The sequence below is a fragment of the Gossypium arboreum genome, chromosome 12, assembly GCF_025698485.1.
Source record: "Gossypium arboreum isolate Shixiya-1 chromosome 12, ASM2569848v2, whole genome shotgun sequence".
Lineage (NCBI taxonomy): Eukaryota > Viridiplantae > Streptophyta > Magnoliopsida > Malvales > Malvaceae > Gossypium > Gossypium arboreum.
The window spans coordinates 86125891-86142125 of record NC_069081.1 but is presented as its reverse complement, the minus strand read 5'-3'; the positions used below and the strand labels follow the sequence as shown (position 1 = coordinate 86142125).

The following is a 16235-nucleotide window of genomic DNA, read 5'->3' as shown; positions in this document are numbered from 1 at the left end:
CATCACAATATTAGGTGTTTATTTGACATTCAAATATCTCGTCAATTGATGGTTAGTTAGATGGGAGGTAAGTACACAATCTCAATTCGTTAAATAGTTTTATTTAACTCAAAAAGTAAAAATAAAAATAAAAATCTGAAGTCTAATACGATAATCATTTATAAAATTCAACCTAAATAAATGAGGAAATGAAATGGAAAAGAAGAGAGGTCCCAAATCCCAATTACAAAAAAAAAAAAAAAAAAAACTGTAAAAAGTGTATATAATGATTTCCCTTTTATGTCTACATCAGCTAAAAAGTTGGATCACTAATTGTCAATGAATCTACAATAATGTAATGGTACAACTCCACTAAAATACAATAACAACAAAGTCAAATGTTTTCTCCATTACTTGACTTTTGGAGTCAGACAAAGTTAATACAAATTAAAATAATGAAGTAAAGATGAAACATCAATCCTTAGACCTCTGGAAGAATCTACCACCTTTCTTTCCCATTCCGGTCCCTACCAGATTTGACAATAGCAGAGATTGGGAATCCGGTCTCCATTTCAACTCTTTAAGCATTGAAAACAAGGTTGCAAGTTCCGGTGTCACTTCCGTATCCTTAATGTTATTACATGACATTACTCTTAATTGTTGAAGCTCTTTCCAAGAAAGTAGTACCGATTCTAGACCTTTTATCGTCAACAACGAGCATCCTTCCACAGAAAGAACCTTCACTCTCCTATCAAAAGACGCTGAAAATCGCAAGTTAGAAATCGAAGCAAAGCTACTTGTGTTCAACGCATAATCAGACATAGGTATAATAATAGACTCTGTAAGGCCAATGACATTCTTTGTTTGACACGTACTTGTGTCGGAACATATGTTTTAAAGGCGCACCATGAACATATATCCCCTTCTTCAACTACTCAACTTGCCAGAAAATTTAAGATCAAATCAACCGTCACTGCCTAAGTTTTCTACCATGTAATTGCAATAATAAGACTGGTCGTTAAACAATTCGATTACTAATTTTTACCTCATAACTCGGTTAACACTTACGCCATTCTCGAATAAGATCACCAATTTCTTAACAACATACATGCTGAATTAACGCTACATTAATGCAGTATTAGGACTTTGGCACCTAGTAGAATATATATGCGATTTCGAGTATATATATAATGCTTATGGAAAAAACTAAAGAGCTTCATACCTACAAATACTTGCAAGACTAAACACATCATCATCCAAACCCCAACAATTCCGAAAATCAATAGCTCGAACATTCTCGCAAACCAAAAACAAAGCTTTAACACTTTGCTTATCCCGGATGTGACACTGTTGCAAATGCAACTCTTCGAGTGTCAAACAAGTCCCCAAATGCTCGTCTGCTCCCGGACTCGTATCGGTACTTTTACAAGACTTGAGCTTCAAAGTCTTCAAATTCGAGCAGTATGAAAGCCCGGCTAACCATCCACCATCCATCCTATGATCATAAAAGCTTAATTCTTCAAGCATTTGACAGCATTGTCCAATTGCTTTAACCCCATCATAGCTCCCTTCACATCCACAAAGTTCAAGCTTTACTAGCCTTTTACAGCCTTGAGCTAATAACGTTAACCCGATATCCGATATGGTCGAATAGTAAAACCCATTAACTGAACCAATCAATTTCATCACTTGTAAGTTTTTAATCCCGGAAATACCTTTCAAAGCTAAATCACCACAACAATGTAGCTCAAGTTCTTGCAAAGTATAACACCGTACCGCAATTTGCCTTAACCCCTCTTCACTTGCTCCAATCACTACTAATCGGCGTAAATTCGGGTACTTTTCGGCTACCATTGCAAGCCCTGTATCAATCACATTCAACGGCAGAAGTGCCGTTTTTCCGAGAAATCCGGCAAAGGTAGAACTAGTATCCACATAAACCGACACCGTTTTATGGGTCACTAACACGCCGGAATCTTTTGGCATCTGAATACAAGAACCAACGAGGTCTAAATCGGTCAAATTAGGGAACCGATTAAAAACCCGACCCGATGAAATAAAGGACCAATCTTTAACCTTAAGGGATTGAACTAACCGGCCGGTAAGGTACAACCAACGCTTGCAGACCAAGGAATTTGAAACATGCTGTGAAACAGGAAGCTTCGAGAATATTCCGAGTAGTACGACGTCGGAGAGGAGAGAACTGTAGTCCGGTTCAATTGGGTCTAAAGGAAATGACTGAAACGACGTTACATCAGGCTCCGACGGCGGCGAACTTGACGGCGTTCGGCTGAACTGTTGCTGCATATTGTAAATAACATGCTTTAAAGCTTGTTCTTTGACCCAAATGTCTGGTAAGCTTAAAGCTTTAGGCTTCCACTTGGATTTTAGCGATGGGGGTGGTTCCAAGTTTAAATAATCCTGGTCTGAATTAGGGTTAGGGTTTGTATTTGGGGATTTTGGTGATTCCGGTGATTGTGACATTTTCGTAAAGTTCTGATTTTTGTTGTCTTTATAAAACCCAAAAAGTATAAAACAAGTAATTTGTCTTATTAGCAGTTAATTAGTTTAATCTCCTTTGTCTTAACATTGTCTTATTGTGAAGTAATTTTAATTTTTACTCCTTTCTCATAATTTTCAAAAACTCCACACAAATCTCTTTTTAATAGAAATATTAATTAAAACATTAAAATTTTAAATATGATAATTTATGTATATTTTATATTTTTTAAGTATTTTTCTAATTTTTAATTTTTTAATACATATATGAGACAAATAATACGATATCATACATATCAACATTATTAATATTTTCGTCAATATTTTCAAATTAATCTATAAAATAACAACTGTCAAATTGATAAAAATATGGAGATTGAGGGTTAAATTTTAAAAAAAATTAAATTAATTAAAATTTTAATAATCTAAATTTAAAAATAAATTATGTTTCTTTAATGGTAATATTATTGTCGGTGTGATTTATAGAAGCTTCAAAGATCGTCTCTTTGACATATGTTTCTTACAATTAGCAGCTTTCACTTTATATTGTTGGATAAGATTTTGTTTCAACTTTTTTCTTTTGACAGTCTTTTTTTTTCTCAATTTATTATTTTAAAATATTATTTTGATCAATTTATTAGAGATTAATTATTGTTTGAGTTTTAAAATAAGCAATCATTTAAAAAGAAGAAGAAGAAAGTCTATGAGCTTTTTTCAAGGAAAGAAAAGATTGAATTTAAAAATACAAAAATAGTCATTAATGGCAAAAAGAAAATATTCAACCTAACCTAAGCATATATCATTTAGTACATGAATTAAATTTTATTATTTAATTTAATATTTAAAATTTTTTATTATCTCAATTTTGTATTTGAAATTAACTTTAATGTTTAATTTAGTACCCTAAATTGTAGATAACTGAATATTTAGTAAATAAAAAATACAAGTAGTTAATCAGGATAAAAAGTTCATGTATCAAATTGAAAAGCCTCAAATATTCTTATTTTAAATATTAAAACTAAATTTAAATAAAATATTAAATTTAAATATTAAATAATATATTAACCTTAAAATAACTTTAATGTTATTTTATTTTTGGAAAAAGAAGCATCGAATCATTGGTTTCTTTGTTTTTGTGTTAAATCAAAATTTAGTAATCATTGCTATGCCTTTATGTGTAACATGTCATCTTTGTTTCTTAAATTAAAAAAAAAACCTTGTGTATTTATTTATTATTTTAATAATTTCTTTTATACAATATTTAAAACTATCAATAACTCATTCTTAACCTATAAATAAATAGATAATATATTCATATCTTTTTGTATTGATAACAATATACAACATTTATTTATTTACTTTTTAATAATAATAAAATAAAATAAATTGAGAAATTATATGGATTTTGTAAAGATATAATATATGGTTTTGTAGGTCCAATAGTGCAAGACAACTAAAAGCATTTAACTTAATCGAATGTGGGCAACTATATTGATTATTAATGAAGTTTATGGGCCTAAGACAAAGCCCATTGTGGACCTTTTTTCAACTTTACCAGCCCATACAACTTCCATTCAATATTCCTTTCTCTTTTCTTTTTCTTTTTATCCTCAGAGATGTTTGTACAATCATGAAAGGTGTTGAATGCGATTGGAGAATGTATTGTCTATGTAAGTGTTGTTGATGAATTTACGTGTTGTGTATAAAACGTAATATTATGATTAGATCTTTTATTTATGTGTTGTCTTATGATTAGATCTTTCATTTACAAGGTTGATGAACTTTTATCCTACTTTGAGGAAATTATTGGGCAGAGATCTCCTTCTAGATGATTAAGTTACCTATTGGTTGCCTAACAATTTCATATAAGGGGCTATACTAAGGGTAGCAAGTAAGAACCTTCTTTCGAAAATGATAAAATTATATCTAGATTTTAAAAAAAAAAAATATTAATAAATGATAAAATTATATTTTGACCTTAAATTTATAATTCAATTTTACACTTTAATTTTTTTTTCATCCGAAACACTTTCCATTGCATTTGTAGGTAATAAAAAAAATGACTCTCAAAAAAATTTTCATTAACAAGTAGATTCACACCTGTTGAGTATGACTCCTATTTTAGTCAAATTTGAGAAATAATTTTTCAATTAAACTCTATTTATTTGTTTCAATCAAACTCTGATTAGTCTAGATTATTTTATTATTATTTGACCTATGAATTTTGTAACACCCTTTACCCATGTCCAATGCCGAGACAAGGTACTAGGCATTACCGGACTTAAACGTACACGTACATGAAAAAACCAGGCCATAAAATTTTTTTTAATTCAAAACTTTTCAAACACATGCATGTCATCCCTTATTTGGGTCTACGAAGCCCAAAATATACATCGGGATTGATTCAGGACTAAATCGAGAACCTGAGAAGTTTCAAGAAAACTTAGAAAATTTCTCCATGAAACAGGGTCACATACCCGTGTGGACATAGGGACACGCCCGTGTGCCTTTGACACGCTTGTGTCTTCAAGCCATGTAACTCTCTGTTTTTGACGTCAGCATGCAAATCGAATCACACGGGGTCAAACCACATGCCTGTGTCTCCAGACCGTGTCCCTCACACTGTTGAGACACACGACCATGTCTCAGCCCGTGTAGTGAACACTTGGGCTATTTTTCAAGCCTTCATGTTACCCATAAACCCTTACAACCTTATACATATTAAAACCACAAATCATGGCATCATTTTAGTGATTAAACACTCCTTATTAAGATATATTCATAACATTAACATGTCCTCATACAAGCAATGCATCTACTTATGCAATACCAGGTCTAGATTCTTTAATTCACATCCATAAGACTTGTCATTTTGATGATCACTTTTACCATTATACTATGTGTAAGGCCCAATTTTAGCCCAGGTCCAAAACCCATAAACAAATAAACAAAAATAAAAGTTCCAATAGCCCAAGATACAAAAAATGGAAGCCCAAACATAACTAGACCCAAACCCCAAATAACCCAAATAAAACCTAGCCCAAAAGGGCCTAAAACCTTAACACTTTTTGCCAACCTAAGAAACCCTAGCCCCTAGTGCTTGCAACAGCCGCCGCTCCTCCAACGGCCTCCGCGTCCCACGCCATTCGAACTTCCAATACCGCACCACACGCACCTCCACGTCAGAGCCCACGTCCACAACGTAACCTGCAATGGAATAAACAGTTGTAAAAAGGCTATAAAAGCCTTAGAAAATCAATTGTAAAGGGACCTTTTTTTTTGGGACGAATATATTGGACACAAAAGAATACACAAAAGCAATAGATCAATAGAAATCAGAATACAAAGTTTTTTTTATATATACTTTTGACTATTTTTTTTGTTTTTCTTTTTTTTTTACTACTATTGTTTTATTTGTATTTACCATATATTTTATAAAATTAAAAAGGGAAAATTTTTTACCTTCGTCACCATCGTGTGCGGCAGCGCTGATGACAACAGATGGCGGCGCGTGCGGTGGCCCAACGGCCAAAGCCATGGCCGGAGTTCGGCCTAAAGGGAAGGCTTGAGAGAGTTTTTGGGAAATGTTTAGTTTTTTTTTTTGGTTTTTGAGAAGGAAAATGAGTTTTTTTTACAAAAATTTGGCTTTTATAAGGCCCCTATACAGTGCTGTTTTGGTGATTAGCTTTGGAGGCCAAAACGACGTCGTTTTGGCCTCTGACCTGAAAACCCGACCCATGGTAGCCTAGGATCCACGTGTTTTTGGACTGAGGGTTTATTTGCGCCCTCAGTCCTTTCGCTTTTGAGGCTGATTCTTATGGGTCCTATTTTCATTTTCCTTACCTTCGATTTTTGCCACAAACTTTCATTTCGTTTTAATTTAAACCTTAAAACCATTTTTTTTGCCAGTGCCTGATACGCCAAGTTTGGAGAAGGGGAATAATTTCCAATCAAGCCCCTCTCCTTTTTGCGCATGTTACAATTTAGGCCCGTGGCCTTGCTTTATTTTGATTTTTCCCCTTCAATTCTGTTCAGTTTTCAATTTAACCTTTTCCTTATTTTATTTTATTTTTATGCTATTTCTAAAATTTTATACTTTGTTCAAGATTATATTTATTTGTTTATTTATTTTCATTTTTATATCAAAAGCATATTTTTGATTAATTTAGTAGGCATGTTTCATTTTTTATTTTTCGCTTTTATATCATTTCTATTTTATTATTTGTTAATTTGTTACTTTACTTCCATTTTTAAAAAAATTATTATTACTATTATTTCCTATTAGTATTATTATCTCAACCTCTATTATTTTATTACTATCAAGATTATTTTTACTATTACGATTATTTTCTATAATTATTATTTTTACCTTTATTATTATTATTATTATTATTATTATTATTATTATTATTTCGTTATAGTATTATTATCATCATCATTATTTTTGCTATTCTCATTTTTTTTTTTTGAAAAAATATTTTATTCAAAGTTTCCTATTTCTATGTTATGTGCTCATCCCTGCTTTTAAATTAAACTTTTCACTAATTTTTTTTTGCTATCTCATTTATGATTCCTTTATTATTTTACCTATGACAATTTGATTGTGTTTTGTTCTCATTGTTATCTATTAATGTATTTGTTTATTTATTTATTTATGTCTTCGTATACTTGCAAGTTGATGTTATTCATTATTATTTTATTTGCATTATTATTAATCGCCAAGTACGACTACTTTCGCGTTTTAACCAATTTTCGATTTTAAATGTTACATAGATTGTACCCTTTTACCCAAATTCATATTTCTTTAAAAAGCTAAAACGAGGCAATATTTCGTATTTGGGGAGTTTGAGAGACCTTGCCCAATCGTGCTGGGTTTCGATTTCTCAATCAACTAGAATACAAAATATCCTTGTGAAATTTCGTCTATGTTTTCTTAAATTAAAACTAGACAATATCTTGTGTTTGGGGGGTTTGGGAGGTCGTGCCCAATCGTGCTGGGCTTCTATTTTCCATTCGACCAAAATACAGAATATCCTTTTGAAATTCATCCATGTCTTCTCAAATTAAAATGAGGCAATGTTTCGTATTTGGAAATTCGATAAATCGTGCCCAATCGTGCTGGATTTCGATTTACCTTTTGGGCCGAATAGTCAAATATCCTTTTTAAAAGTTTTAAGTGCATGTGTTTTAGAAATCCTGAGATGATCTTGTGTCGAGGGTTCGAAATATTGTATCTAATCGTGTTGGACGTAATATTTTATTCCTTCTAAGCGAAAGAATCTCAATATCCAATTCAAGTTATCCAAACGTTTTAAAGGAATTGTATTTTAAAATCTTTTTCAAATCTTCAACATTAGGACGTTAATTGATCAATACAGTGCCAATTTTGGGCGTTGCGAGGGTACTAATCCTTCCTTGCTCGTAACTGACTTCTGAATACGTTTTCTAGTTTTTCGTAGACCAAAAATGTTGTTTTAATAAATAGAAATACTTTATTAAAATGATTGATCACAAGGTGACCCGAACACACCTAAACAAAAAGGATTGGCGGCCACTCCATTTTCGTTTTAAAGTCGATCCCCGTTTTTCAAGATAAAAATGGTTTCGACAGCTTGGCAACTCCACTGGGGAAAATAAGAGAGTCAAGCCGTAAAATTGATTATTTTTTAGAGTCAAGCCGTAAAATTGATTATTTTCTATCCTTTTGTCGAAAATTAAAAGTTTGATTTTTTAACATGCGATCCTTTCATTGCATTTCATTGGTTTTATGGATCATCATTTTATTCATGTTTTGTATTTTGAGTTTTTATATCCCCTTGCATCATCTTGCATGACCGTTGTGGTCGCACATTTTAAGTTGGAGTGAGAAACTATTTCCTTCGTGAGGTTTTCACCTCCGTGCAGGATAGTGGATCGCTTTCGGGATACATCCGTACCTATGTCTTCGTGAGGTTTTCACCTCCGTACAGCCATAGGGAAATATATTGCTCTGAACCGAACTCGGTCCATATGAGCCTATAATAGGTGAGGATCGAGGAATTTGCTGGTTTAGGTACCCTTTTCTTTAGAACCAAACTGCATATAATGAGCTTTAAGAGCCCAACCCTAGGTAGAATTACTCCAAACCCTAGCAATCACCCAAATTGGTGCTTGTTTATTTTTTTCATTTACTTTGACTATTATATTTGGTATATTATACTGACTTGTTGTGTTTTATTTTGGCCATAATTTCATGTCATTTCATTCAAAAGAGGTATCGATTCACGTTCGATTACTAATTTAGGGAGCTTCTCATGGAGAACGAATTTTTTGATAAAGTAGAAGATAATGCGGCTATCCGTATATGGTCAGAGAAAATGAAATTAGAGAAATGGGACAATCTTGCCGAGGAGTATACATCAGAATTGTGTGAGCACACCCGCATTAGTGTGACGCAAAATGATCTTCAAGAACTAAAGGAGATATGGGACCGGTGGGATGAAGAGACCAAGCGGTTGTCCTATCGTTAGTTATAGGGATTTGTCTTACTTACTTGACATCAAGGTAGACGAACACTTATTCCAGGCTCTCGCTCAGTATTGGAATCCTGCCTATAGTTGTTTTACCTTTGGGAATGTAGATTTGGTACCTACCATAGAGGAATATACAGCCCTACTTCACTATCCGAAGGTACAGGTTGATAGAGCTTATTCTAAGGTTGCTAATGCCTTGCCTTTAGTAAAGAAATTGACGAATGTTATTGGGATGAGTGAGCAGTGGATTACGGCAAGGGTCAAGCAAAAGGGGGAGTATAAGTGCATCCCATGGAGAAGTTTGAGGGAGTTGATCCTAGCGCACCCTGATACGAAGAAGAGAGTTGACGTTTTTGCTTTGAGCATCTAGGGTTTAATAATTTTCCCTAGGGCATTAGGGTATGTAGATGAGGCAGTCTCGGATCTCTTCGACAGACTTGACAAAGAAGTCACACCTATTCCGGCAATCTTGGCAGAGACATTTAGATCTTTGAATGCATGCAAGAGAGCTGGGGAAGGCAGATTTGTAAGGTGCGCGCAGTTATTGTTAGCTTGGATTCATAGTCATTTCTGAAAGGTGGATAAAGTTTCTTATCGGGTTTTTTCCGAAGATTACTTCCTGTTAAGGGAGATAAGGGTACGCCCAGGAGGGATGACATATCGGAGAAAAATTGGATCGCACTCCTTTGAAGTCTCCAAGAGGAGGATGTTGAGTGGAGAGCTCCTTGGTTGGTTCCCATGAGATCCTCTATCTGTGTGGAAGTTTTGATTGGGTACCTCTACCTAGAATTTAGGGAGCCGTGGGATATGCTCCTTTGCTCGTACTAAGGCAATACAGATCGAGACAGTAGCATGGGCTAGCTCAATCTAAATTCACGTATAGGGGAGTTAACTATAAGAAAAAAGATTAAGGATATTTCTAGTGCTTGGAGCCAGATTCGTCGAGTGAAAAGAGTTACTGTAGGACCAATGGTGACCCCCGAATATGACAGTTGGCGGAATAGGAGGGTTAATGATAATATCCCCAGACCAAGGCAAGAAGGCACTCGACCAATGCAAGAATACCTGCAAGTAGTCCCCTCCGAGTTAGAAATCATAAAACAGGACTTTGAAAAGAGGAATTTAGAGTTAGGGAAAAAGATAGAATAATTGGAGGAAAAGATGCTTTTGAGGTTAGATGTCGATGTTCAGAAACTTGAGGCCGAGAAGTTAAGAAAAGGAAAGAGGAAGGCCGAAGAGGACTTGGATAGTTTGAAGACTAATTACAAAAAGCTACACATGTCGATGATAACAGCGGGATTAGGGAAGACGTCGGAGTAATGGCGATAAGAAGTTTAAGAAGGAAAGGCTAGAGCTGATCAGTAGGAGAAGAGGTACCATGATGCTCGAGCACGTGAAAATGCCTTAAAGAAGAGTCTGGTTGAAGGCCAAGATGAGAAGCAGAGATTAGCAGCTTGGGTAGCAGAGTTAGAAAGGGCGCTGCATCAGAGTCGTGGTCGTAACTTTGACATTGAGCTAGGGGCAAGCCTCAGTAGGATCAAGGATTTGAAAGGAAGGGTAGAAGAACTTGAGTCTACATTACAGAACTGTGAACTTCGAAATGAATTCCTTGAGATGAATAATGAGCAGTGGAAGGAACAGTTCTGTCGATCGCAGGACCAGGTCGGGGATAGAGATCATATAATGGGCGAAGCCGTGGCTCAGATTCGAGAAGTGGCCGATCATTTACAGACCTTAGCGGTTCAAGCAGATGTGTTAAGTGTGAAGTATGAGTTAGAGTCAGACCGGGGTCGTAACCTGGCTTGTCTCCTTAAGAGAATTAAAACTTTGAGCATTAAGGCCAAGCCGTATATATGATCTATTTTATGTAAAGATTTTTGTTTTCTAATAAAGTTTTCTAATTGAAATTGAATCAAAATCGATGCCTCTTTAGTCTTGCATACATCTTATGCATTCGCATTACATTGCATCACGTGCATTAAACTTCACAAAGGAACCCTAATTAAAAGTAATTGTATTATAGTTACCCTGGAACATCAATACTACACGCGAAAAAAGACCAAAATTATGGATCAAAAGCTGGAAAAACTAGAACAAATGCAGAAAGAAATGTAGGAGCGACTGCAAGCACAGATGCAAGAGTAACTGGCCAAGATTCAGCAAGATATGAAAGATCAGATGCAAGAATCTCAGAAGGACATGATGAATCAGCTAACTCAGTTGTTGCTCGGAGGGCCAGGAAAAGGAAAGAGCCCCATGGTCAACCCAGATGGCGATAGCGAGATCCTTACTTACCCTTCAGGTTTTACCCCAGTGAATACCCCAGTACCACCACAAAGGGTGTCTGTCAATATCAAACCTCAGTATCAGGCTGGTATTTTGGTACTGATGAATTTCCTGATGGGCTCGTGTTCTAAACTCGAGGACGATCGGGTAAATCCTTCGGTCCACGACTTTAACGAGATGACAGATGTGGGGAAGGCAAAAGGAGAACTCCCAAAGCAACTGGAAGTCTGATACAAATGGCTGGAGGAGAAATTCAAGGCGGTGGAAAGCATAGATTATCAATGTAGTATGGATGCTAAAGAGTTGAGTTTGGTTCCAGATCTAGTGCTCCTTCCGAAGTTCAAAATGCCAGGGTTTGAGAAATACATCGAAACCAGCTGCCCTAAGGCCCACATCACGATGTTCTGTTGGAGGATGACTGGTCATGTCAATAATGATCAGTTGCTAGTTCACTGTTTCCAAGATAGTCTGAGTGAAGCTGCGGTTAAATGGTACAATCAGTTGGGTCGCATCCAAATTAAATCGTAGAGGGACTTAGCACAGGCCTTGATGAAGCAGTATGGCCATGTGACGGACATAGCGTCTGATCGGATTACATTACAGAACATGGAGAAGAAGTCAAATGAGAGTTTCAGGCAGTATGCTCAGAAGTGGAGGGAAGTCGTTACGCAAGTTCAATCGTCGCTTTTGGAAAAGGAGACAACCATGTTTTTCATTAATACTTTGAAGGCACCTTTTATTAACCACATGCTGGGAGGCACAACAAAGAGTTTCACGGACATAGTGATGTCCGGTGAAATGATAGAGAATGCGATAAGGTGAGGAAAAATAGAGTATGGGGAGAGCGCCAGGAGGTCAGCCCTGAAAAAGAGAGAAAATGAGGTCGAAAATGTGAGCATGGGTCATGTAAAACCAATCACAGTTAATCAACCAAAAACGACAGTTACAGGCCAGCAAGCTTCGAAAAAACAGGAGCTCAGTACGAAACAAAGTACGGAGAAGCTCCGGTTCACTCCAATTCTAATAACATACCAGGAGTTGTACAAATGTCTATTCGATGCGCATGTTGTATCCCTGTTTTACTTAAAACTGTTGCAACCCCCGTACCCTAAGTAGTATGATGCAAGTGCCCAATGTGAATATCATGCGGGCATCACGGGACACTCGATAGAGAACTGCACCTCCTTTAAAAGAGTAGTCGAATGGCTTATTAACATGGGTGTTGTGAAGTTCGATAATACACCTAGTGCGGGAAACCCGTTACCCAATCATACTGTTAATAGGGTAAACGCGATAGTCGAGAATGTGGGAAGGAGAGTTAAGTTGGATGTGGCAAAAGTGAAAACCCCGATGAGGGAGGTTTTGAATAAGATGGTAGAGAGAGGTTTAATTATACAAGACTTTGGGAGCAAATCGCAAGAAGCAGGGAACTATTGAGAGTTCCACGGAGAGGAGGACCATGAGATTGAAACATGTGATGAATTCAGAGCCCTGGTGCAGGGTCTAATGGACAACAAGGAGCTGGAGTTCTTTGAGTTTGCTGAAGAGGAAGATGTGTATGCCTCGGAGGAGGGGCTAATAAAGAGGGTCTGTGAGGTCAATCACCCAGTGGTGATTATTTCACGATTGAAAGTCGATGAAGCTGGAGCGAGAACGACGCCAAGAGTGGTGATTCAGAAACCCGTGGCTTTTCCTTACAAGGATAACAAAAGAGTGCCTTGGAATTATAACTGTAATGTGACATCATTAGGAGAACGGAGGCTGGTCATCATGCCAGATACAAAAGCCAAGCCTGTAAAAGGGAAATATTTGATGTTTGAACAGGGGGAAGAGAGGACAAAACCATTGGTTAATGAACCGGTAACGGCGGATGAAGTAAAAGAATTTCTGAAGTTCCTGAAGCACAGTGAGTATAGTGTTGTGGAACAGTTGCACAAACAGCCAGCACGCACCTCGGTACTAGCTTTGCTCCAAAATTCAGAGGTACACCGTAATACGTTGATGAAGGTGTTGAATGAAACTTATGCCGCTGAAGACATTTCGGTGAACAAGCTAGACCGTCTTGTCAGTAATATAAGTGCTAATAACTTCATTTCTTTCAGCGATGATGAGATACTGCCAAGTGGCATAGGGTCTACCAAGGCTCTGCACATCACCACACGGTGCAAATGGTATACACTACCGGGGGTATTGATTGACAATGGGTCGACACTGAATGTCTTGCCACTGCCCATATTGAGCAGGTTACCTATAGATAGTTCTCATATGAAGGCATGCCGGAATATAGTGAGAGCGTTCGGTGGCACTGAGAGGAAAGTAATGGGTAGAATTGAGATCCCCCTTCTGATCAAACCCGACACGTACGAGGTAGACTTTTTCGTGATGGACATTAAGCCCTCTTATAATTGTTTACTGGGAAGGCCTTGGATTCACTCAGTGGGAGTGGTACCATCATCATTGCACCAGAAGTTGAAGTTGGTAACAGAGGGTCCGCTGATAACCATAAATGCAGAGGAGGACATTATCGCCTCTGTTACTAGTAACGAGCCGTACATCGAGAATGATGATGAAGTAATTGAGTGTTCCTTTCGGTCATTGGAATTTGTCAATGTCGTACATCGAGAATGATGATGAAGCAATTGAGTGTTCCTTTCGGTAATTAGAATTTGTCAATGCGACTTTCATTATCGAAGGAGGCAAGATCCCAATGCCGAAAATATCCAAAGCTACGAGGATGAGCTTACGACTGATGGTAGGAAAAGGGGCATTGCCTGGAATGGGACTTAGAAAATACTTCCACGGATGGGTTGAAGTGCCGGGTTTAGCTGGCAAGCAGGATCGCTTCAGTTTGGGATATAGGCCAGACGCTAGACAAAGAAAGGAAGAGTTAGAGAGGAAACATGATAGACGAAGGGCACGTTTGAGTGGGATAGAGGTCAAGTGGGAGTCAATGACCTTTCCCCACATATCCAATACATTCGTGTCAGAAGGAATTATTCATCTAAAATCAGAGATGACAAGAGAAGAGATAGTTGAAGATTTGATGGGCAATTTGAGCATCAATGCCCTATCTGAGGAGGAAGTGATGGAAAGAGACTTATCAAGCATTCACCCTTATGAGCTTGGCAGTGTTCTAAACAATTGTACTCTGGAAGAAATTCCTGTAGTTCTTAGGGCTAATACAGAGTAATGTTCAGAACTCACTTGTTTTAACCCTAGAAACAATAAGAATCTTTTGTGAAATAGGCTCATGTTCAAACATCTTTATTTAATAAGAAATACATTTTTGTGTCTCATTCTGGGCAAATATTCTTTCATATTCTCATTACATTTATAATCATGCTGATAAACCGTAAATTATACATATTTTTACCCCATGTTTAATGCATTTTATGGATGATTTCTCATTAGAATTGGTGAATTCGATGCTCCTAATGCTTTAATTTCATGTTTTATACTTATGAGAGCATAGGAGAGCGAAAAGAACGAGAAACGAGCCAAAAATGGAGAAAATGGGCCAAAGTACGAAATCAACACGGCCTGAAGTCTATAAATACACCCTAGAGGAGGAAGAAAAGAGAGACGGAGAATGGGGAGTAAGGAATTACTCCGAAGAAGCTGATTGATCCATCTCAGAAGCCGGATTCATCATCAAGACTGAAGATCCCTCCTCAATTTCCCTTTAAGAGTTTTGGGTTTTCTTTATGTTTTGTATTCTTTATTCTTCTGAGATGTTTTCTTATTTAGTTATGAACTAAAACCCCTAAATACCTAAGGGGAATGAAACCTAAGACGAATCTTGTTATTATTTTCTGAGTCGTATGATAAATATTTAACTTGTTCTTAATTATGTGTTCTTAATTCTTGTTTTGATATCCCAGGATACTGATTCAAGACATGCTCTTGTCTAAGAGTACATTTACCATAATTAAGCGAAGTTGATTGCGCGCCTAGACATAGGGTGACAAGATTTTACATGATTAGGGTGAAACCTAATAAGGGGATCCATAAATTGAGTTAATGTAACCCTAGAGTGTTAATTAGAGAAAAGTCTCGGTTAATCAATCTAGGGATTAGACGTTATTAGTCTTGAATAGGGATAATAACATAACTTAGGGATCTCTACGGAACAAGTTGAATGAATAAATCGTCCGACTCGGAGCCAGAATAACAAGTAAAGTCTAGGTGGATTTTTCCTTAGGAATTGTCTTAAGTCAATCGATTTTTCCCAAAAGCAAATTCCCAAATTCTTTTCTCTATGCATTCTTAGTTTAGATAATTAGTTAATTAAAACAAAACCTCTTTATTCTTAGGCTAGATAATAAAAAGACAGTTATTACTAGTACTTTTAGTTCCTTTGGGTTCGACAATCCAGTCTTGCTAAAACTATACTACTGTTCGATAGGTACACTTGCCTACATCGCGATCATAGTTAGTTCAAGAACGAGTAATTATAAATATTTAAAACCTATCACGAAACCACGCGATCAAGTTTTTGGCGTCGTTGCCGGAGAACTAAGATATTAGGAACGTTCAATTTTTATTACTTTAGCCATTTATTTTTCTTACAATTTAATTTTATATTATTATTATTATTTACTTATTTACTTTTTCCTTCTCTTGACAGGTTTTTATTGTTTATGACTAGAAGAAACCCGTCGGGACCATTACTTTTTGACGAAGAAAATGATCGTACAGTTCGCAAAAATCAAAGAGAAATAAGGCGAAGCTTAAGATACACGAAGAACGAGCAAGAAGACGACACTCAACCCCTAACCGAAGAGATAGCTGAAAACCAAGGCAATCAGCTACCTCCTACAATTGCGGTTAATCAAAATCCTGCTCCACGCACTATGTATGATTATGTTAAACCTTCTTTAACAGGAACTGAATCAAGTATAGTTAGACCTACTGTAGCTACAAATACTTTTCAATTAAAACCTAATAATATTCAAATGA

General features: G+C 36.3%; 2 protein-coding genes across 2 annotated transcripts; one reads left to right on the top strand and one right to left on the bottom strand.

Moving 5' to 3' along the window:
- Nucleotides 1-275: 275 nt before the first annotated feature.
- LOC108452947 (F-box protein At5g51370-like) lies at nucleotides 276-2522 on the bottom strand. The gene is made up of 2 exons (XM_017750764.2): nucleotides 1202-2522; nucleotides 276-727 (listed from the first exon to the last, which is right to left on the bottom strand). Exons 1-2 carry the CDS (start codon nucleotides 2461-2463, stop codon nucleotides 454-456), a joined length of 1536 nt encoding a protein of 511 aa, XP_017606253.1. The 5' UTR covers nucleotides 2464-2522; the 3' UTR covers nucleotides 276-453.
- A 9969-nt stretch (nucleotides 2523-12491) lies between these two features.
- LOC108451145 (uncharacterized) lies at nucleotides 12492-13904 on the top strand. The gene is made up of 2 exons (XM_017748876.1): nucleotides 12492-12650; nucleotides 12777-13904. Exons 1-2 carry the CDS (start codon nucleotides 12492-12494, stop codon nucleotides 13902-13904), a joined length of 1287 nt encoding a protein of 428 aa, XP_017604365.1.
- The last annotated feature ends 2331 nt before the right edge of the window (nucleotides 13905-16235 follow it).